Raw genomic sequence first — 22843 nt, forward strand, 5'->3', positions numbered from 1 at the left:
CTCAGGTATAAATCAAATTTTTTCGTCGAAACGTTGTAAGTAGGTACAATGCCAAATCCAAGTAACTTCTTAACAAATTCGGCTTTTATTAGAATGTTACACAAAAAAGCAACATTAAACGAACGGTCGATACGGTGTCTGCACCGTCACACCAGTACAGACGGTCTCAAGGAAGGCCCACCTCTCGGAGGCATTATCTTATATTAGTTTTCATTTGAGACAAGGGTAATCCTGCACATGCGCTGTCGCTAACATTGATTTTTCACAGTTTGACAGTTCGCCCGATGTTTTGAGCTAACACCCGCGTATAGGAATCAAAGTAAACAAAAAATATGGCTTTAGATTTTTCTGCTACGTATAAGTTATTGGTTTTAGGTGATTCTAATGTGGGCAAAACGTGTATAGTGCATAGATATTGTGATGAAAGATATTACGATATTTACATATCAACAATAGGTGAGTAATGTATTTATTTTTAGTTTTATGTCTTTGTTAGTGAAATTAGTTTCGTTTCATTGTAACAAAAGAATTATACTTTCTCGTTGCGGATGTTGAAATACTTAAACAAAGAATTTAAATACCTTTGCAGTTACGTTAAGGTCCACAATCAATGTTTCCACACAATTCATCGCGGTTTTAATATTTAATGAACTTTTCAATTTAAAAATACTCACACTCAAGTATCAAGCATGTACTAGACCTATTATTTTTAAGTAAGTATCTGTATTGCTTTTCCTGTACAGTACAAAGAAACCTTATAATGAAATAATCGGATCGTTAACGTTACTTTAATCTTTCGTACCTAACTAACTACCTTCATTGTAGATGGGTGATACCACAAACTAGACATTTCAAAGTGGTTGTAAAGTAAGCCTACTTGAAACAAGTAGATTTGATTTGATTAGATACCTATTTATCTTTATAACATTATTATAAAGAGGTAAAGTTTGTGGTACGTATTGTCGGGGGTAATCTTTGGATCCATTAAACTGTTAGTGAAAATTATTTTACCACTAGAAAGACAAGTTATTTGTGAGTGTATGATCCCCGTATTATCAAGGAAAGGGGAACTAGGCGGGTGAAATCGCGGGGAATCGTCTAGTACCTAGTAGATAGGTTGCTTTGGGATGTAGCCGGTAAAAATGCCACTTTCCATCACAAGCTGTCAGACCTCATAATATATATAACTCTTTATTGCACACTAAGTACACAAAGTTAAAATGTATCAGGTTCCAAAATATAAGGCGTATGGGTAAATCCGTAATAAAACTTAAAGAATCGGACTGACTTAGAACACTACTAACCCTAATGTGTTTCGTTAGCCTAACAGTAGAATACCGAATAACCAACACCAATATACATACACTATGTTTTCAAATCCACAGGAATAGATTTCAAACAAAAGATAATAAATCTGGACGGTGTGCCAATCAAACTTCAAATATGGGACACGGCGGGCCAGGAGAGATTTCGGACTCTAACTACGGCTTACTACCGAGGTGCTATGGGGATAATACTTATGTATGACATCACCAATCTGGAATCTTTTAACCACCTTTCGTACTGGCTGAGGAATATACAAGAGGTAAATAGTTTGAATTTCTTTTTCGTTTTTCCATTGGTGAAGAATATAGGTAGATCTGTGCACATGGAAAAGTTGATTCAGATAATTTATTGCGATAGGTGGAATGCCAGAAAAGTTATCAACTTCCATAGAAGGGCCTACCGCAAATTAATACCTGAAACTCTCCGGCATGGTATTGCGAATAAGCCGATTATTAGAGATGCGGTCGGAGAAACTACCTACAAACTTTTATTTTTAGTGATATGCTGCAAAACAAAGTTTTGTAACGGTGCATACGGTGACGCTTTTTGATAACGCTTAAACGAATTTAATTTTAAATTTTTTATACGGGGCGCCTTGTGTGAATCATAAATCTCATCATTTGATTGGTCTATTTGATGGAAACGGATCTAATGCAGTAAATTTGGCTCAAACGAAACGTTATTGCCTTTTGTTTACTTATCTACTCGTATGTATGTCTATTGATCGACTCAATATGTACGGTGGTAAATCTATGAGTCATGGGCACATCGATTAGAGTTGACGTTTGTTTGACATGAAATCACAGGCTAGGCAAACAAAACTTTACTTTCACTCAATAATTAAATAGGGTTAAGCTATGCAGCCACTTAGCCAGTTAACTGTAATACATCAATACCGTCTAATTATGAAATCTTATACCCATCACGGTTTTACTTTCAGGGTACAATCAAGTGTAATATAATTCGGACTACAAGGCTTTACTTCATGGACAATAAACAGCGTCTTTTGCTACAATCTATACTTATAATAAATCTGTAGAGAGGTCAATTCTGTACATGAAATACATTTTCAAAATAACTATCAGGGGGTGATTAGTGATCGATACTGATGCCAAAAATGCAATCAGTAAAATTTTTGTCTGTCTGTCTGTATGTTCGTTATAGAAACAAAAACTACTCGACGGATTTTAACGAAACTTAGTACAATTATTCTTCATACTCCTGGGCAGGTTATAGTATACTTTTCATCACGCTACGATCAATAGGAGCAGAGCAGTGAAGGGAAATGTTGGGAAAACGGGAGAAATTACTCAATTTTGTAATCTTCCGTCGCGTGTGCAGCCATAATGGGTAGGGTAGGGGTAGGGGTAGGGTAGGGTATGGTAGGAGTAGGAGTAGGGTAAGGCAGGGGTAGTTAAAAGTTTACATCTACTTCACGCGGGCGAAGTCGCGGGCGTCCGCTAGTCTTAGAATATTTTACAGATGGGCTTGATGACGGTGCCGAGCTAAATAAAACTTAAAGAAATAGACGATCTACAGCTAAAATTAATACGGCACTTTTATGTTTCTTTCAGTATGCATCTCCAGATGTTATAAAAGTTTTAGTGGGCAATAAATGTGATGTGCACGATAACCACCGGGCAGTACCAAAAGAAAGGGGCCAAAAGGTAAGCAAATTTTATTGCATCTATCACTTTAGGCATATATACAAATTATACATCTGTATATATTAAATATCACGTGTCTCAAACGGTGAAGGAAAACATCGTGAGGAAACCTGCACACCAGAGAATTTCTTAATTCTCTGCGTGTGTGAAGTCTGCCAATCCGCATTGGGCCAGCGTGGTGGACTATTGGCCTAACCCCTCTCATTCTGAGAGGAGACTCGAGCTCAGCAGTAAGCCGTATATGGGTTGATAACGACGACGACGATATAGCAGTGGCGGAATTTAACTAGTGTATGCATTATACTCGTACATTATGTACATTTAGTCCGTATAGGTACTAAATGTACAAAATGGAATGTCTCCAAGATGTTCGTATAGGGTCTTCAAGGCATTTTTTGCATCTATGAAGTGCACACCACTGGCTAAATAGCTACATATTTATGAGCAGTAACTGCGTACACATTTATTTAACGTTTAGTTTATTTTACAACTTTCTTAATTTTCTCCTAGATTGCTGATGACTTCGATATGCCCTTCTTTGAAGTATCGTGCAAAAGTAATATCAATATAGAGGAAGCTTTTGTGACTTTAGCGAGGAAAATACGAGAATATCGAGAGACTAAGGTAAAATTAAATATTATAATTACATAAAATTTATATTATGGAACAACAAGGTCTTTGAACTCAAAGAGTTACAAGTAGGTAAACACTTGGAAACTTGGAACACTTGGAACGAAAATTGAAATCGACCATTTATCAGTCGAAAATAAAAATTCCAAATTCAAAATCAGTTATGGTAGGCACCATGGGCCATATCAAATATTCTCGTTTGTTTTCAGTTTCACTTTGAAACATAAATTCAGAAAGCAACACAGATAAAATCGTCATTACGATAGGTAACAATTGCCTTCAGTAAATAGGTAAAACCTTGCAAATATCAAAACTTGACTAATAGTCAGGTAAACGGCTTTATTTTTGGGAGTAAATTTTTTTTGTCGATTTAACATCGGACGTTGCACCTTCGTGTGGTCGAAGCGGACACTTTTTTATGCATCATGTTACCGGATGACAGTAAAGTATAACATCTCAAGTCCTGTAATATGATATCTACACGAACAAGACAATCTGGCACCGACGGACATCCTCACAAAACTTTAGGACTTTTTTATACAAATGCAAAAAATACAGAAAAGTGACAATGAACTTCCCTTGAACAAGATTGATTTAACTAAGATGTTGAAATAATTTTAATAACTTCAGCAAGTTTAACCTCAATATTCAACGCTTAGAAATAACTGGTCCTAGTTGTTATAAACGGCACAAATAGTAGGGTACCACCTGATGGTGTAGCGAATTCATTGATTGGGGCTAAAGACAAATCGTCACGTATGTTATTAAATTCTTAAATCACTTCTGAGCTCATGGTCAGGCTTTGCAGGCTGTGTGCTTCTTCGAACCGTGGGCATATAGTTATACTACTGGGCACAAAACAGTGGCCTAACTATAATTTTAGTGCCCGTTGAAAATTCATCGCTTTGGGTTCCGATAAGAACCGAATAAAATAATAAGTGTGCTGGATTATGTGTGCTGGTGTGTTATTCTGTGCTGGTAAGCCTCGTATTGGGGACGGAATACCACCTACCCTAATTACCACGCTACCCTATAGTTACACCACTGGCACAAAGTCGTAATTGGAACAGAAAGGCATACCTACTTAAATACTGCAACGAAGAACAGAAAAATATCGAGTATCGTATCGACTCGTATTTTGAGTATATCTATGGTATGTTGAAATCGCAATTACTGCCGCACCACCTCCTGACTTTACCGATTAAAGGAAACATTAATCGTGTCTAAATAAACACTAGGTAGGCACGTACAAACGATCAAATTCTACAAAAAAAGCTCCTCACAAAAACAAAAAGATTTGCTTAACTACAATATGGTTTCCGAAATTGACCTTTTTTGTAAAACATACCTACCTAGCGGTATTGGATGGCGTGACTATAGTACATGAGGCTCGTGACGGATAAATTGGACGGGGCCCAGAAAAATTGTTCTTTTTCCGAGCTCCCCGGACCGTGGACCAGACCCACCTGCCAATAGTTACAGCACTCTGCCTAGTATTCTCCTTGTATTTTGAGGTGTTCAATTTAATTTTGCTTAATACGCACTTGTAGATAATAAAGACACCAACTAAATAACACTATTTTTATTTTACAGGCTGACGCTTTCGAGTTAAAGGAACGAGACAACGTTATAAAGGCATCTGAATCTGAAACAGACGTGTCAAAGTGTAGCTGTTAGCCGTATAATTTTTATAAGACCTAACTGTCTTCTAATAAAATCACCATTGCAAATTAGACATAAGTAGGTAGTTAGTTAATTTTAACAGTAGTTGATAATCTAAACGAAAGAGATGTTTTAAAAAACATTTACCTATGCATTGTGTGGATGGGCAAGCAACGATCAGAGATGCAGTCTCAGAAATATTAAAGGAACCTAGTTCTACAACAAAGAAAACAGCAGTATTAGTGTTACCTACCTAGTTACCTACTTATGAATATTTTAATAACTAATAATTCATAGTTATTCGTTTACCTAAAATATTACGCTTTTTAAAAATGCGAACGAAAATAAATTTTATAGTTTTATAGTTAAGACCCTAAAAATATTAACATCAAAGAAATTGTTGATAATATTATGCTGAAATCATGGAAGTTACGCGTAAGTCTAATAATTTAGATAATTAAAAAATTTGGAAATGGAATTTATCAAGACAATTTTTACAAAAATCTATTATAGATTCTCAACTTAGGTACTTACCTAACCATAATATATTATACTTTTTAGATAGGTAACTGACTATAATATAGATTTCGTAGTTGATGTGTAAGGTATTTGCATTGTGTCGGAATTTTAAAATAAATAAATACCTAGAGTGTCAACTGGAATGTTGGGTTGAGGTATATTTTAGTAGGTAAATTGGTTCATCTCTAGTCTCGTATGCTAAAGAAAGGCTGAAGCCTTGGCTAATAACTCCACCCGGCAAAAGTACCACTGCGATTTCACTAGTTAGTATGTATAGGCCTATAGACAGGGCCGGAATAAAAATGTCGGTAGGCAATGCAATTCCATAAAAAAAATATTAGGAAAAACACAAAGAGCAGTAACAACTGCAATAAACTTTGCTAATTTATTAAAGAAGGCTTTTAATTGTACTTGATTGAATTTACCTTGACTTGGTAATTCTGAAATCTTAAGAATAGACTAGGTACAATTTGTAATTATATATTTTTTAATTCCGGCTTAATAATAGAGACTGTACCTATGCACGCTTTATGCATATCTATATCAATAAGTGTGCTCGTTGCATTTTCTAAGAATAGATAATTTCTATTCCGCATATTCGAATAAAATATAGGCGAACTAGGTAATAATTGTTGGTAATTACCTAAATTAATAAAATCTAGAGTTGGAAAGTTACAGAATACTTGAACCATTCACTAGAGTGTAGTTGAAATATTATATTTGAGTGATGTAAGATTTAATAAAAAAATAAAAGCCGACTATAAAATGGGATAAGGAATGGCATCTTTAAAACAATTAGTCACGTAGGTACTTATACCGTCTAATAAACCCCAGGAAAATCGACATGATTATTTAATGTTATATTATTTCTGAGCTCAGGGCCTCACGTGCTGGGGTCCCCTTTGTTCCATGGGCTCTTGGCTCTTTTGCCAGCCCTGCCTTATAATTACGCCACAGCAAATAATTTTGGTGACTGTAAACACAATTTTTGTATGCAATTTCAGCATTTTGACACGTCCTAATGTAACTTATTCATGCTAGCTATGATTGGAAGTTGGATGGACCATATTGATTTCAAATAAAACCACAAATCTATTTATGCTTTGATTTTATGGTGCGGTTTTTAAAGCTTTTTTTGGGAATTGTTAGTTATTACAAAATTAATTTACGACGTATTTTCGTATCTTTCAAAAATCTACAAAAAATCATCAAGTTGCAGATATTGGTCGAAACGTTTCGAAGGACTACGACCACAAACAGTGACAGTGTTATCATTATAATACTTAAGATAAACCCCGTAAATAATAATTTGACTCGTTTTTATTAAAAAAACTTTGCTCACCAAAATGTAAGAAATAAATCATGACACTAATTTACGAATTTAAATAGAAAGTTTTAAACTTCTTACATGTAGGCGTTTGTTAATAGTATAAATCCATAGACAATATAAGTATAAGCATTTTAATGTGATCTCATTGGAGTATAAGGGTTATAGCACATTAGAGCCACACACACCTCAAATGTTTAGTGTTTAGTGCCCCTATGATCATACAAACTCTACATCAACTTCTCAACGTCACGAGTTCACCTCGCTAGTAACCTGTAACACGGCGAGGTGATACAGAACAGGTGTCGAGTGGCTCTAATGAGCTTGTGCCCTTAAAGGTTTGCGCACATAGACACATGTTGGAGTTTCAGATAATTGTGTTGTATGAATTCTGTAAATGGTTTAATATATTTTCAAAATAACGTACATATAAACACATTGCGTATACAGGTATTTCTGATTTCATTACCGTATGCGATTATACCTACATTATGCAAATTATTTTTTCTGGAAACTCAACATATGCATACATAATATACTTGTTTTATGCTTAAAATGTACAGAATGGGTACTTACCAACGAATACATAAAAACTCTTTGCTAAGAAGCTTAAGAGACAATGTCCCACTGAAAAGAGACTGAAAATTATACTTTGATTTCATTCATAGACTATTAGTCCATGCACATCATCATTTTCGTCCTATTTTAACGGCTTGTTTTACTTTATAGTTTACCTCTTTGTTGGAGAGGGGATTTAGAACTTTAACCCACCAAGTCTCAATGCGTGATGGCGGACTTTGGGTGATATAGAAAAGACAATATATAAGCACAGACATATTTAAGTGTTGAGTTGCCAGCAAAAAATAAATAGTGTTTCCCAATCAATAAAATGACAAATTCAACATGACAAATATAAATATATTATTCACTGTACAATATTTCATAACACAATCATTTCATATTTGTAAATTATAAATATAGTATAGTTTGTCTACTTTAGGAAGTCTATTTGGTGTTTAGTGTACCTAGTGGCAAGGTGTACAGACAAATGTCTGACAGTAGACAGTTGAAAAAGCGTGTTGGTGTGTAAACGTAGGCGCCCATAGACCCGCATCGTACGTATCGGACGCATCGCATAAAACGGATTTTTAATTTTACGGTATATAAAATCCGTTCAATACGATCCGTACGATGCGGATCAGTGAACGCACTTGCATGCACGCACTATACAAAGAAAAATACATTGTATGCGACACATCATTCAGTTTTAATAGTTCAAACTGCAAGTCAACCTGCTTAGCGAAACGAAGCTTTAGTTTATATCATGAACGCGGCCTGTCTTTTTGTTACCGCTAGATACATCCAGAGCTAAATAGTCTTCCCGGAGTAGATTGACTATAACCGAACTTTCAAGAATACTTTATGCCCATATTGTATTTAAGCCTTTAAAAATATTGTAGCTTGATTGCAGATATAAGTTCATTAAACGCATTTGTATTAAAATATAAAAAAATAGGTCAATTTAGTATGTTTTGTTATAATACATCACATCATTAATGTTAAGGAAAGCAAGATACTACCAAAAAACTGCTCCAATGAATAACACCTCAGTGGCACAACTGGACTAGTTCTTTATGTGTAATAAATACAATTTTATTATAGTGTTTTTTTTTACATAATATTAAACTGTTTTTTTTTCTCTCAACTCTATCTATCAAACAACATTGGATTATTTATTTTTTGTATAAGGTAATATTTGTCAGTAGAAGTTGGTATATCAATTAATTGATCTCCTATTATACTGTCTTAAAGCTTTCTGAGTTGCCTAGATACTGTATTGTTATGTTTCAGCGTACAAAACAATAACCAGTAAATTAGCCATCAAAGAAATATTCTTATATCATTATATTAATAAAGTATCAAAGATTCAATTTCCTCTTTCTTGCTGGTTGAGACTCAGTTTTGATTTTCTCTTTTTTAACAGTATTTGATTGTGATGTTACACTCAGTAAATTCATCTCCTGTGACACCGGCTCCAACTTTGCTGATATTTTAGTTTCAATTATTTCTTCTTTGCTGAAATAGTAAGGAACTAATAAATGCGCAGAAAATACTAGTTTAAGAATTAAAAGTCGTTTTAAAATACATATTATAAGTAAGTTAGTAGAAGTAGGTGCAAGAGGATTACCAGCAAAATCGCTCTATTACTTGCTTAAAGACCTTGGCATCTCTAGAACTGCAGCAAGTTCTATGTCAATACAGGTATCCAAAACTGCTCAGGTAGGATCATGCTAAATTTAGCTAGGCAGTTAAAACAATTCGAGCGGAGAAGAGCAGTCACTAACATGTATGGTTTTAAGTAGGGTATGCACAAAAATTGGAAAATTTTAAGTTTAACTATTCTGAGGTTGAACATAGGTTGGTATTGAGTCATTAGGATAGGCAATGCATTTCTGCATCTATGAAGTGCATGCCACTTAGAGTGTTAGTTAACTGTCAAGGACGTCCTTAACGCTACACCCATCTGTCACAAGTCAGGAGCTCTGCTCAGAGTTTTTCACATTGGGCCTGGCACCTTGACAACACTGGAAACATCAATTTATTTGATACCCCACAACCAGTTTGACTATCTTAACAAAGTATTTATAACTAATAGGGGGGAAGGATCATTAAAAAAAGCTGTATGTTATTGCTTACTACTAATTAAAAAAAAAGGACTAATTAAAAAAATATATATATTAATATTAATTTTGTCAGTCTAACAGCTTAGATTAGTTCAGATAACTTGAGCATTGCTTTTATTTATTGTAATGGTCACATATCACAGCATATTACTAACTGTCCCGTGGTTAGCTGGTTCAGCTATGGACAATGAGGTCTACAATTCGAATCTGGGGTCAGGTCAATGTAAAGCCGTCGATCCTGTGCCTGATCTCTCACTGGTTGTGTCGGTTTGCCGTACCATGAGGGAAGATAAGAGTGCACCTGTCCTTGCACACACACTATAATATTTCCTGTGAAGTCGGTCGGGATTATAACTAATATTATAAAGTGGTAAAGTTTGTAGTTTAATATCTATATCTACGGTACTGATTTTGAAATTTTTTTTACCACTAGAAGGCCACTTTATTAGTGAGTGTCGTGGGCTATATTTTATCTCCATATTCTCAAAGGAACGAGAACTACGCGGGTTAAAACGCAGAGCGTCGGCTAGTCATTAATATACTTACATTTTAGGGTTTTCTTTAGGTAAGTCCACAGTTTTAACCAAAACATCAGGTGATATTTCAGAATCACCATAGTTATCTTTGTACAAACAATGTTTTTTCATATGTGCAGCATCATTGTATGGTGCTATTGCAGCTGGAAAAAAAACATTCAAATAGATAATTAATTTAAAACTATTCTTTAATTTCAAATCTATACTTAAATAAATTTAAATCTATGCTTGAAATCTCTTTGAGGGATAAAATCCAGAGTGAAGTGATTCGCCAAAGAAAAAAAGAAAAAGCTATTGCAAAAAGCCAAAGAAAAAGTGGGATGGGTTGGGTGCTGCTTAAAAGAGGCCTATGTCCAGCAATGTAGACTTAATAGCTATTAATATTAAAGTCATCATCATCAGCCGATGTATATATTTTATCCCCATAATTCCACTGGGATGGGTAAGGGAAATACATGGGTGTATATTTTATCCCCATAATTCCACTGGGATGGGTAAGGGAAATACATGGGTGAAAACACAAGTGTTTGCTATTAATGGCATAAATCCTCAAGAACTAAAATTATAAGGTTTTTACGGGGATGTTAAGATCAGTTTGGGATGTTTCAAGTTTTGCAAGGAAAAATAGTAAAATTGAATTTAATTAAATGTACCCTAACTAAATCAGCAGTAAAAATATGAGAAAAATAAAAGTGAATGACTAAAAGAGTTCTACAACTCATTTTAGTTTTTACTTACTATATCTAATTTTCCCTCCAAAAGACTTGTATTCCTCAATCTCATCATCTTTAGTGAAAAGCATTCTGCGTAACTCGTCTTGACTACTCCTCAAATCTTGTATGGTTTTTAAAGCTGGTTGTGTAATTTTGTTAAAAAACTGTAATTGAATGAAACTGTAATTAAATATGTATATTAAGAGTTATATTATATTATATTATGCGCAGAAAAACCAATATTATACACATACACAGAACATAGCTTATCAAGTCGAGAAGTTTAAATATTAATGAGAAGGGCACATAGTTCGAAGAGCCAATGGACGTTGGGGTCGTTGGGATCCTAAGGTGCTGGAATGGAGACCTCGCACCGTAAAGCTCCACTGGCCAGCACCGTAAAGTCCCACTAGGAAGACTGAGGACATCCAGCGGATTGAAGGGAGCCGCTGGATGCTGGCGGCTCAAGACTGTGATGTTTGGAAGTTTAGTCTATATGGACTTTGTCTTTAAAGTTACTTAATATTGTTTGGTTATTGTACATGATTAAAAATCGGGGACAGATTGTGCCCGTTATAACTTGACATTATTACCCTAAGCCTGCCAATGTGCATTAAAGCATCATTAGTCATCATCATTAGTTCAGTCAGACTCATCAATAATAGGTGGTGGTTCGATCCCACCCTGTTGGTATATTGTCCAGTTGGGAAAGACTGTATTAGAAGTGAATACCACTCCTAATAATGTCTTTTCCAAGTAGTTGGAGGGGAATGGGAATATTGGTCATATTTAAAAGAGATGGCAAATCTTCTTTAATAAATAATAGCATGGAAAAGAAGCAGCATAAGAATCTAAGGTCAAAGTACAGTAAGTACAGTTCCTCACCCTCAGAGAAGCCTGGTCACAAGGCCAATTTGTAGCAGGCTGTCAAAATATTGACTATGTTTACTATTGTTATTAGAGTAATTGATGCTTTTTTTAAATGCCTCCGATCTTACCAATTCTTTGGATCCTTCTTTTAACACAAGATTTAATCTTAATGGCATTAATAATCTTGTCATAGAAACTGTGAGTACTTGTTCATCAATTGAAATTTTAATGCTCTTTACTTTAGTCAGATCCTCCAGCATTTCAAATCCTTTTTCTAACAGCTCATTTTTATCCATTTCTAAAAGATGGTTATTTTCCTGTAATGAGACACAACCATTATTAGCATTCCATGGATCCTCTCTACTGGTGCTAATTACCTGTAATGTCTGACAAAGACAAAAGTTCTCAGCAGAGCCCAAGGCTTACCATACCTTGATTATAAAAAAAATATATACGTTCGAAATCTGATTTACATAATAACCATGATTTTTAAAACACTTATGTGAAAATGAATTCAAACACTTATTAAAATAAAACAATCAATCTACTCTTTGATGTTTCAATTACTTGTGATGTTAAAAGAGGGCGAACTTTATTAAAATAATACTTAAATACATGATTATTACCTTAAAACTAGTAATGAACTCATCTTCAGTATAGTATACTTCCCATATTCTAACATAGTCTGTAATAAGAATGTGAGATCGTAGTCCTTTAACCAATAATAAGAAAAATGCTGGAGATTTTTGTAGTTCTTTCCACATTATTCAAAAATAAAAATAAATAAAAGCCTTTTAAGTATTTGTTTTGATTATGGATACATAGAGCATAGACTTAAAAATGTCAGTGTCACTGTCAAGAGTGACACTCTTGACAGTGACACTGACATTTTTATGATAAGATGACACTGTCAACTGTCACTGTCGAAAACCATAGAGATAATAAAATTAACCAATAACTTTTAACAGGTTTTTAAGCTTTAAGCTCCGGGTGATTGATCCTTTGTACTTCTGCCAAGTGTTAATGGCACCGTTTCAATAATTGAAAGCAATTATTGCTTTCAAAACGTTCGCTATGTTCAAGGAACCATTTCACATAATAAAGAGTTCGCTGCGGTTGCTACAAAAATGACGACCTACATTTCGTTGACGGAAGACTCACAGCATTGACATAATGGGCCGTCGAGGACATTTTTTATCGTACCGTATTTAAATCGACAATATTTTGTGGAGTTCAGAAATTCTCGAGTAATTTTTATACTGTAACATAGGAACCATATTAATGACAAAATAAAACTGTTCTAGACCAACAGCAGTCTCGTGGAAAAGGGATTATGGAGTTTTGACTCGCAGCTGTGCTGGTGATTAAACTCATTATCGCATAGCCCGAGCGATAGGACTCGAACTTAGTAAGTACTTAATGGTTTATTATCCTTGGCTAACCACTCAGTCAACAGTCGTCCTCATCAACCCATATTCGGCTCACTGCTGAGCTCGAGTCTCCTCTCAGAATGAGAGTGGTAAGGCCAATAGTCCACCACGCTGGCCCAATGCGGATTGGCAGACTTCACACACGCAGAGAATTAAGATAATTGAGACATTTTTTTCGTCTGAAATATGATCGGCCTCACAACGGCATTTGGTATGCTTCCAGTGTCATTTGGGATGGTCCACCGGTTCAAAACCACTTTAATTGAAAATGCAGTTAATTTTATTGTTAGTTAATGTAATTTATTTGTAAATATGTACTTTTAAGTAAGTAAATAATGGGATATTATCATGATAGTGACATTGCAACGTACCAGCGGGCGCGTCTGCGAGTGAATTGTTGTCGGCTGATAAAACCCTGTGAAGCCTACATAAAAGTTGACTACGCTTTGTGTGCAAAAACCGTGGTCAGCTGAATTATCTTTTATGCCTATGTTAATATTACTACGACCTCATTTACGAAAACAAAATTACTTTTATTTTAAAAGTAGTGCTCCGCATCCATTCTGTTCCTGTGCGAATATGGGAATATTAAGTACTTAAGCTGGGTACAGATTGGTGCAATGCATCATGTAATGAAACATGCAATGCAAGAATTTGACGTCCACATTGTTGCAATGTATCACAAATGCTCATGGTTTGGACGCCTCGCGCGCACGAACTGCGCCTGGGTCGCGCACGCTCCAAACGTTACAACTCGGGCGCGGCTCGATCCGACATTTGTCGATTTTTGGTACGAACACAGAAGGCCTTTTCGAATGAATCGATTGAATCGTACTCGTAGTCAATGCGCGTACCGCGCGCGCCACACGTCCAAGGCAGCAGCAGGGAACATGCAATGTAAAGCAGAATATTGACAACACAGTGATGCGTTAACTAAAGCCGAATAGCCGTTGAAGCTCAGTTACAAACAGTGATCAGGTAAATATATCCAATGCGGGTACTAAGGGTACTAATTCTCTAGTTAAGTCTGTCTACAGCAGTATTTATTTAACACTAGGGACCTGCCCAGAGCACACATTAATGAGCCTATATTTTTTATGTTAATCAGGAACTTTCATCGTCGTAACAGTAGTTTTAATGACCCTCTGACCATTAATACTAATTAATATATATTCTATACATCTCTATTTATATTCTATATAGGTATTCTATATATATTATTTTAAAAAGGTAAAGATTGTGGCGGTCCTCGCTTTACGGCTCGTGCCTTAAAAATACCTTGTATAATCGATCTTTTTAGCTCCTTGTAATCTACTATTAATTATTAATTATTGTTATTGGATTATTGCTATGATTTTCTATATTTATGAAATTGAATAAGCTATCCTTGTCATATTTCGCGTCAAGTCCCTTTGGACAAAATTACCTTTAGAAAAGGATGAGGGGGCTTTGAGGTTAGAATAAATTCCAGTGGCGACATTGTTGTGGTCTCCTTAGTTTGACGAAGGTCAGGAATAATCAAAGCTGATCCTTAAGTTGTTAATTTGTTTATACCGTAACCTTATTGTTCACTCTAGTTATTGTTAATCTATGATTTGACCACTCATGTTAAAATATGTAATTAAGTAGTAGAGAACGATTTAAAGATAAATAGGTATGCCAAAAGGGAAATTAATTTTCTTTTTCTTTCTTTTCTAGTCTACGTAGGTATACATGCAATGCAAGAATGCAATGTAGGTATACCCAATACCTAACTATTATAGTCTGGCGACGGGGGAAAAGACTGCGCGGGTGTGAAATCATGCGTGCAGGGAAGTGAGGTGCATCAGTGGTGGGTTTTTCATTCATCGCTAGACGACCCCCGGCCCGCGCGGAGCATCGGGAGTGTTACGAACGAAGTTGCCAAGCTATAGCACATCCATTGCTCGATCCCTTGAGCAGATGAAATGTAGACAAAAATAAATAAACAACAAACACTCTTAAAACCACTCTGTTACGTTTATTATGCTCTTAGGGAAAGCGATTGGATAAAATCCACTAATGTTAAATAAAATCTTTTTCCATTGCGAGAAAAAACTTTGTATTTGAACAAAAGCGTGAAAATCCCGACATTGTAGGCCATTACTTTATTACATTTGGATATTTTCCAAACATCGGAAAGTTTATCTTCTAAAAATCTAATACCTACTAATTTCACATGGACGTATCTCTACATGTTATAAAGTTATTTTAATGAAATAACAGACTAAATTAGTGCAAAAATGAGACTCCCACGCCAATAGCCCTTACGGATTTGAAAATACACATATTTTGGTATATCGGTTGGTTTGTAGTAATTTTTACGAAGTCTCGGAAAACAATTGCGAGCGTCGTTGCACGCTTGTTATATATAATATACGTAATACGATTGCGAGTGGGAGCAAGGCGAGCACGGGGTGATTTGCGCCCCTACGTTACCGGTGATGTCTAAAATCTTGTATTGCAAGCTTAACATGCCGACATAGCTCAACGAGTGGCGAAGCTAAAGTGGCAATGTGCGGGGCACATAGTTCGAAGAGCCCATGGATTTTGGGGTCCCAAAGTGCTGGAATGGGCAAACCCCGCACTAGTAAGCGCAGTGTTGGTCTACCGCCCACCAGGTGGACTGACAACATCAAGCGAGTCGCAGGGATTCGCTGGATGCAGGTGGCTCAGTATCGTGATGTTTGGAAGCCCCTACATAAGGCCTATGACCTGCAGTGGACGTCCATCGGCTATGATGATGATGATGATGAAGCTTAACGCACGATGTTCCGTAACGTCATGAAGTTTGCTTAATATTACGTAAGTATCTAGTTATGTTATTGCACTCACAAACCATATGGAATGGAAACTAATATCCCGAGTGCCTGATAGTTTTATTATTAAAATATATATATATATATACGGTCGAATTGAGAACCCTCCTCCTTTTTTTTGAAGTCGGTTAAAAAGGAAAACTAAGCTAATACCTAAGTATTTAGTATTCTGGTTATGGTACGCGTAATATTAAAGCAAAGACGACAAAGCCTAGCGATTTGAAAAAAAAAAACAGTGGGTAGACTTAACATAATTTATTGCATGTATTCTCTGGGTCCTATGTAGTGGGCAAAAACCTCTGTTCTAAAGAAATAAATTGCACAGTTTATATATTCCGAGCGCATAGCGAAGTGGCTTACTCCCCTGGTAATAAATTCAACTAATTCCAAATGCTTTTGTTTGCATACTTTATCTTAATTATAACTTGGTCTGAAGCAGAATTAAATTAGGTAACGTAACCTTTCTACGACTCTCTTAGCTTTGAGTTTTGTCAAGTTACACTGCTAAATACTTACCTAAATAATGTTCTTTGTGCTTAACTATTATATAAATATTTAGGTTCGATATTGGTGATGTTTTTTTGTGGGATCGAGTGTGTCTCCCTCTAATCATTACTTATAGATCATATCCACATTCCTTTATGGAAGCCAGATTGCAGGAGGAGAGTTATACGCCTCTGGGGTCGACGCCAATTGGGTTTTTGTACTCGAAAACACGTTTCTATGTGCTGGACGAGGCTACGTATTGGAACACCAAGGGATACTATCAGTCAATAAGTTACCAAACTCGTTGTCTATCGTGGTTACGACTTCCTTATAACCAGCATAACTCACCGCCTCGTAGCTAAAAGAGCACTATGAGGATGTTACTTTGCGTTACTTTGGAGAAGTTCATCATGAATTTATAATAATTTATTTATTTTGCTATTATCCGCGAAAAGCCGATGAACCAATGCGACAACGTCATCAAGGAACGACAAAATACTCTACAACATGCAAATCTCCTGAGGATACTCCGGTTTCGGGGTGAAACGTACGTAGAGAGTATTTTGTCGGACCTGGGTGACGTTGTCGCATGGGTTCGTCGGCTTTTCGCGGATGATAGCAAAATAAATAAATTATTATATATTCATGATGAACTTCCGCAAAGTAACGTCTGCTTCTATCCAATCTTCACATGTTAATTAGGCCTTGACTACAATCTTCTCTGATGGTAAGTGATGATTCAATCTAAGATGGAGGCGGGCTAACTTATTAAGAGGAGGATGAAAATCCACACCCGTTTCGGTTACTATACTACAACGTACCGGAACTCTCTGGTACAGAAGGGCTGGTTAATTTTTTGCGCAAAACCTAGCTACGCAAAACGGAAATGCAGCCGGTATTGTTGCCACCATTCTACGTGGGCATGATTTGCATAGTTATTAGGGTAAGTTAGTTTGAGGCTTATGTTCTCTATTGTATCAAAAAAAAAAAAGTTATTATAGAATTATGTCATAGTGTTGTAGAAGAACAATGTTGTAAGGACAAGATTGCAACAAGTGAGATAAGTTTACGCTAGATTACGCGATGATTTAATTCGGACAACTTATTTACTTAGGACGCAGGAAGCATCTTGACTTTGAAGCGAATAAGTTAGGATTAATTGAAATACTACACGGTTTGTTTAGGACGGAAATTTTGTCGATGGCAAATTGGGTAAGGGTTTTAAGAGTTAGCGAGTAAGTTACTATGTTTTCGATCCCTGGTGGTTTCGGTTTTATAAGTTAGAAGATATCTCAATATACTTAGTTTATTAGGGGTCAATAAATCAAAGGGATTATAAAAGGTGTACAATGTATGTTGGGATAAAAGAGTAGGGACTGAGACCTGAGGGTTCACCGCCATTGGACATTTTGTCTTTTTCTTTGCTTGGTCACTTGCTAGTACATCTGGTAGGTATCTACTACTATCACCTACCTACCTGATAGTAGAATTTATGATGATTTTGTAGTTTGTCTACTAATTTTTGGTTTCACACGTAAGGGGTCCTGTAGTCCGGAGGTTCTGTAGTCCCTGTTTTGTTGTTATATTTATTAGCAGAAACGCGCTTAATATGTAGACTAAAATCGTCTTCTATACTGAAAGCAGCACTTTTTTTTTATTTTAGAATTAAAAAATATACTATGGATACCTAGAATAAGAATTATAAAACGGTTGCAATTTCTAGATAGATATCCTTTCTTACTTATACATTAGAAAGCTGAAAGTTTGTCAGCACAAGCAAAGGATAGGTACGAGTAAGTTCTTACGGTAGGCAACTAAAGAGATTGAACTGGCGGTGAATTTGGGAGCTAGCAGGTTACAAGGCTCTTTTCATAAAATAACGAAGGTCTAGCTATCAAAGGCCTTTAAACCATTCAGTGATCTAACAAGCGTTAAAAATGCTTTTGAGTCCGCGCTCAACACCGAGAGGTACAGTGTTCAACACCGGGCTGTACTATTGTCATCTGCTACTAACACAGACTTTTTGGAGGGAAATGGAATATGGCTGTAGTTATTTTGAAAAGAAAATAAATGGAAAAATTATAAAAAAAAATTTAATTCGACAGGTACGACTGAGAATTTTTGGAAGGAAAATTAAATCTGGACCTCAGGATATGACTACGTACCTAATTTGTCTTTGTTTTGTATAGAAAATGACAACACTAATGAAGCACGTCAAAACATGAAAAACCACCTACATTAAACTATATAATAAAAGTAAACTAATAATGAGTTATTAAAGTATTTGAGAAAACATCGTTGAAATATCTAGGAGCTTTGCTTTGACGCAGAACATCTCTGTAAAGTCTAAAGTTAGGACGTCAAACTTCGAAAAGTTTTTGAACCTCGTAATAACGATCGTAATCAGAACTATTCTAGACTTCTGTGTTCAAGATTGATAGCCGTTGGTTGGTTTATAAATAGTGATACATAATGATTTATTTTTTATTATTTACAAGTTAGCCCTTGACTACAATCTCACCTGATGATAAGTGATGATACAATCTAAGATGGAAGCGGGCAAACTTGTTAGGAGGAGGGTGGAAATCCCACTCACCTTTCGGTTTCTACACGACATCGTATCGGAACGCTAAATTGCTTGGCGGTACGTCTTTGTCGGTAGGGTGGTAACTAGCTAAGGCCGAAGCCTTCCATTCGAATCGAATTCGAATCCGTTCAATTATGTGCTTTTTAAGAAATTCAATATCACGTGTCTCAAGCGGTGAAGGAATAACATCGTGATGAAACCTGCATACCTGAGAATTTTCTTAATTCTCTACGTGTCTGAAGTCTGCTAATCCGCATTAATTGGTCAGCGTGGTGGACTGTGGCCTAACCCCTCTCATTCTGAGAGGAGACTCGTGCTCAACAGTGAGCCGAATATGGGTCGTTAATGATGATGATGGTACTCCCAAACGTTAGCTTTTAGCGTTGTTTGTTCTGTGGGTACTACAACATTATATTAATTAAATGGTGCTAAGTTACTCGTACGTTGATTGATTATTGTCTAAAAAAAGACGCGAAAGAGGGTACAAAAATTGGTATCGAAATGTTTTGGCTCTACTCCAATTTGTATTGTGTAGAGAGATTTCTAGAATATTATATTTTGCTGATAAAAACATTTTTTCATCGGTTATTGGAACTATTTAAAAAAGGAATTTTTGGTATGTTGTATGACCAGACAGAAGAAAGTTAGATATGGTGGTAAACTTCAAACATAGTTTGTTAGGGTTCCGAACGTACGTAGTACAAAAACGGAACCCTTATAATATAACTCGCGCACATTTTAATGTATGTCTCTTTTCTCAGAATGTACCAGACCAATCTCATTGAAATTTGGTACACATATCAATTCTTGTGACCCAAATACAGGGATGTATCGTAAATAGGTAAAACTTTAATATGGGGGGCACTTATGGGATGGATAGTTAAAAAAAAATCTTTTACTAACTTCACTGACAAAGTTGCGGGCGCCCGCTAGTAATCAATCAATCAACTTATTTATAAAATACTTAAAAACAATCTACTCTCATAAACGAAAAAAAAATGTAACCAAATCGACCATCATAATATTCATGTGAATGTGTGTCAGATGGCACACTTAATGGTAAGTGAAAATCCATCGCAAATAAACAGAGCAACACTGGAGAAGGAAGTATGGAAACCCACCTGCTCCACTGACGGTAACCCATCCCATCAAATGACATGGCGCTTTTTTAACGTCCGGTAAAAAAACTCTCGTGCGAATGAGGGCTTAATGTCATGTTATATACTGCGTTTTAATAGTAAAGTTACTCAGAGCTTTGGTGGAAAAATACACAGTTTTATTTCTTTGAGTTTCTTTCGCATAGTAGGTAAGTATTAGAAACTTCAGATTTATCGCCCTTCGCGGAAAGGTAGCCAAGGGACTACAGTTTGCTATGATAATAAAATCGACTGCTTATTCCTTTATTCAACCTAAGTCCTATGTCAAACAAAGTGAACTCTGTAGAGAGGTCAATTCTGTACATGAAATATATATCCAAAATAACCATCAGGGGGTATTAGTGATCGATACTGATGCCAAAAATGCAATCAGTAAAATTTTTGTCTGTCTGTCTGCCTATCTGTTTGTCTGTATTTTCGTTATAGAAACGAAAACTACTCGATGGATTTTGACGAAATTTGGTACAATTATTCTTTATATTTCCGGACAGGTTATAGTATAATTTTCAAAACGCTACAATGAATAGGAGCAGTGCAGTGAAGGGAAATGTTGGGAAAACGGAAGAAGTTACTCCATTTTTACAGCGATACAACTGTAAGGGCTGAATTAAAGAGGTCTAAAGGCGGACGGAGTCGCGGGAGTCCACTATTGTCAGAGTACATCTTTTATTTTTAATTACCGAAGTAAAAAAGATAAGTGAAATGTGGCTGTCTTATGGCATTTGGCATTGTAGCTATTAAACTATTGGACCGATTTTAATGAGGTTTCTTTACGAATGATTGAGTGCTAAAACGACAAAGATCCTATAAGCTAGACTTAGATATCGGCGTTTTATTATGATTCTATCATCATTCCTTTTGATTTTAGATTAGCTTTTATTTGTAAAGTTAAAATGATGAATTCTGACTATATAGGTACATAATTATACTTAACTTAGAGGGTAACTGTTAATATTTTTCTCACTAAAAAAGTTAAATAATTTGTAATGCAAAGCAATTTCATTTCAGTCTGAAAGGAACCGTATCAAAGAGGAGGATGAGTTCGTTTGCAAAGAGCAAACTACGTCTTGACTTTTAGTTTGGACCGCGAATAGTGCTGCTTACTCGAGACTGCAAACCGCACAACAAAATAAAGTCCGCTAGAACAGCAGTAAGCTAACCAAAGAACCTCGTGAAAGCATATTTTATAAACCTCGTTTCGCGTTGAAGTCCATGATGTATGTCTGACAAATTCTACAAAGTTACCTCAGTATGAAATAGCGAAAGCTCTAAAGGTTGCTTTTGTGAAAAACAAAACGTAAACCACGTCTCGACTCTTACCTTGTACAGTAAATTGTGCTTCTGAGTGCAACTCGCACAATAAAGTACACGCTCCCAGAGAAAACATTGTTTATTTCTGACTTTCCGCCGCGGTCCGGACTCCGGGCTAAGTTAAACGGCTCTTCAAGTGGATGATGTTGAATTTTTCATTCCGATATAGGCACGGAACAAATAATAGTAACTGCATTTTCAACGCGCTTTGTTGCAACTTCTTATTGTTAACTTGATGCTAGTAAAAGGTAAGTTATGGCTGGGTTTGTGTTTTTTTACTACAATCTTACCTGATGGTAAGTGATGATGCAATCTAAGATAGAAGCGGGCTAACTTGTTAGGAGTAGGATGAAATCCAAACCCCTTTCGGTTTCTACACGACATCGTACCGGAACGCTAAATCGCTTGGCGGTACGTCTTTGTCGGTAGGGTGGTAACTAGCTACGGCCGGAGCCTCCCATCAGCCAGACCTTGACCAATTAAGAAAACCTCAATCGGCCCAGCCGGGGATCGAACCCAGGACCATCGTCTTGTAAAACCACCACGCATACCACTGCGCCATGGAGGCCGTCTTCGGAGTGTACCTAAATTCTAAAGACTGCGATTATAACATAAAATTGAAAGTTTTGATAAACCCCCCGAAGGTCATGAAATTATTAAGTAAAATTACATTCTCGATCAAGTGATAAAGAAAATGTTACTTAATAAACCTTAGCTGAATCTGTTGTGAGCTCTTTTCCGACCAACTTTAATTTTAAGCTTTCGACTTTACTTACCACCGTTATTTCATGACATAACTTGACGTTTCAAAAGTGCTTGTAAACTAAGCCTAATTGAAATAAATGAATATTGAAGTTTGTTGATCGAACCTCCATCAGCTAGACTGGTGTCATCAAGCGTGTCGCATTATTGGTTGGATGTTGGATTAAGACCGTGGTATTTGGAAGGCCCATGTCCAGCTGTGAACATCTATCAGCTGAAGTGATGACGATGATGTTAATTCTTGAAAAAGAATCATGTACCACGATTAGTTTATATAACAGCATGAGGTTAAATCAATACTTAATCGTGAGGGTAACTGATGACAATGAACCTTGTGTA

At 36.1% G+C, this 22843-nt stretch overlaps 2 protein-coding genes across 3 annotated transcripts; one reads left to right on the forward strand and one right to left on the reverse strand.

Moving 5' to 3' along the window:
* The first annotated feature begins 131 nt into the window (after window positions 1-131).
* Window positions 132-8653, forward strand: LOC112054134 (ras-related protein Rab-8A). The gene is made up of 5 exons (XM_024093796.2): window positions 132-456; window positions 1386-1585; window positions 2901-2993; window positions 3504-3617; window positions 5217-8653. Exons 1-5 carry the CDS (start codon window positions 333-335, stop codon window positions 5298-5300), a joined length of 615 nt encoding a protein of 204 aa, XP_023949564.1. The 5' UTR covers window positions 132-332; the 3' UTR covers window positions 5301-8653.
* Window positions 8029-12773, reverse strand: LOC112054136 (uncharacterized). Of its 2 annotated transcripts, XM_024093799.2 has the most exons (6): window positions 12561-12773; window positions 12063-12251; window positions 11950-11988; window positions 11090-11228; window positions 10362-10494; window positions 8029-9207 (listed from the first exon to the last, which is right to left on the reverse strand). In XM_024093799.2, exons 1-6 carry the CDS (start codon window positions 12696-12698, stop codon window positions 9051-9053), a joined length of 795 nt encoding a protein of 264 aa, XP_023949567.2. In that variant the 5' UTR covers window positions 12699-12773; the 3' UTR covers window positions 8029-9050. The 2 variants fall into 2 exon arrangements, with proteins under 2 accessions (XP_023949567.2, XP_023949568.2); XM_024093800.2 differs by lacking the exon at window positions 11950-11988 and having other exon boundaries at window positions 12561-12770.
* Between the last annotated feature and the right edge of the window lie 10070 nt (window positions 12774-22843).

The sequence above is a fragment of the Bicyclus anynana genome, chromosome 12 (assembly GCF_947172395.1).
Source record: "Bicyclus anynana chromosome 12, ilBicAnyn1.1, whole genome shotgun sequence".
NCBI lineage: Eukaryota > Metazoa > Arthropoda > Insecta > Lepidoptera > Nymphalidae > Bicyclus > Bicyclus anynana.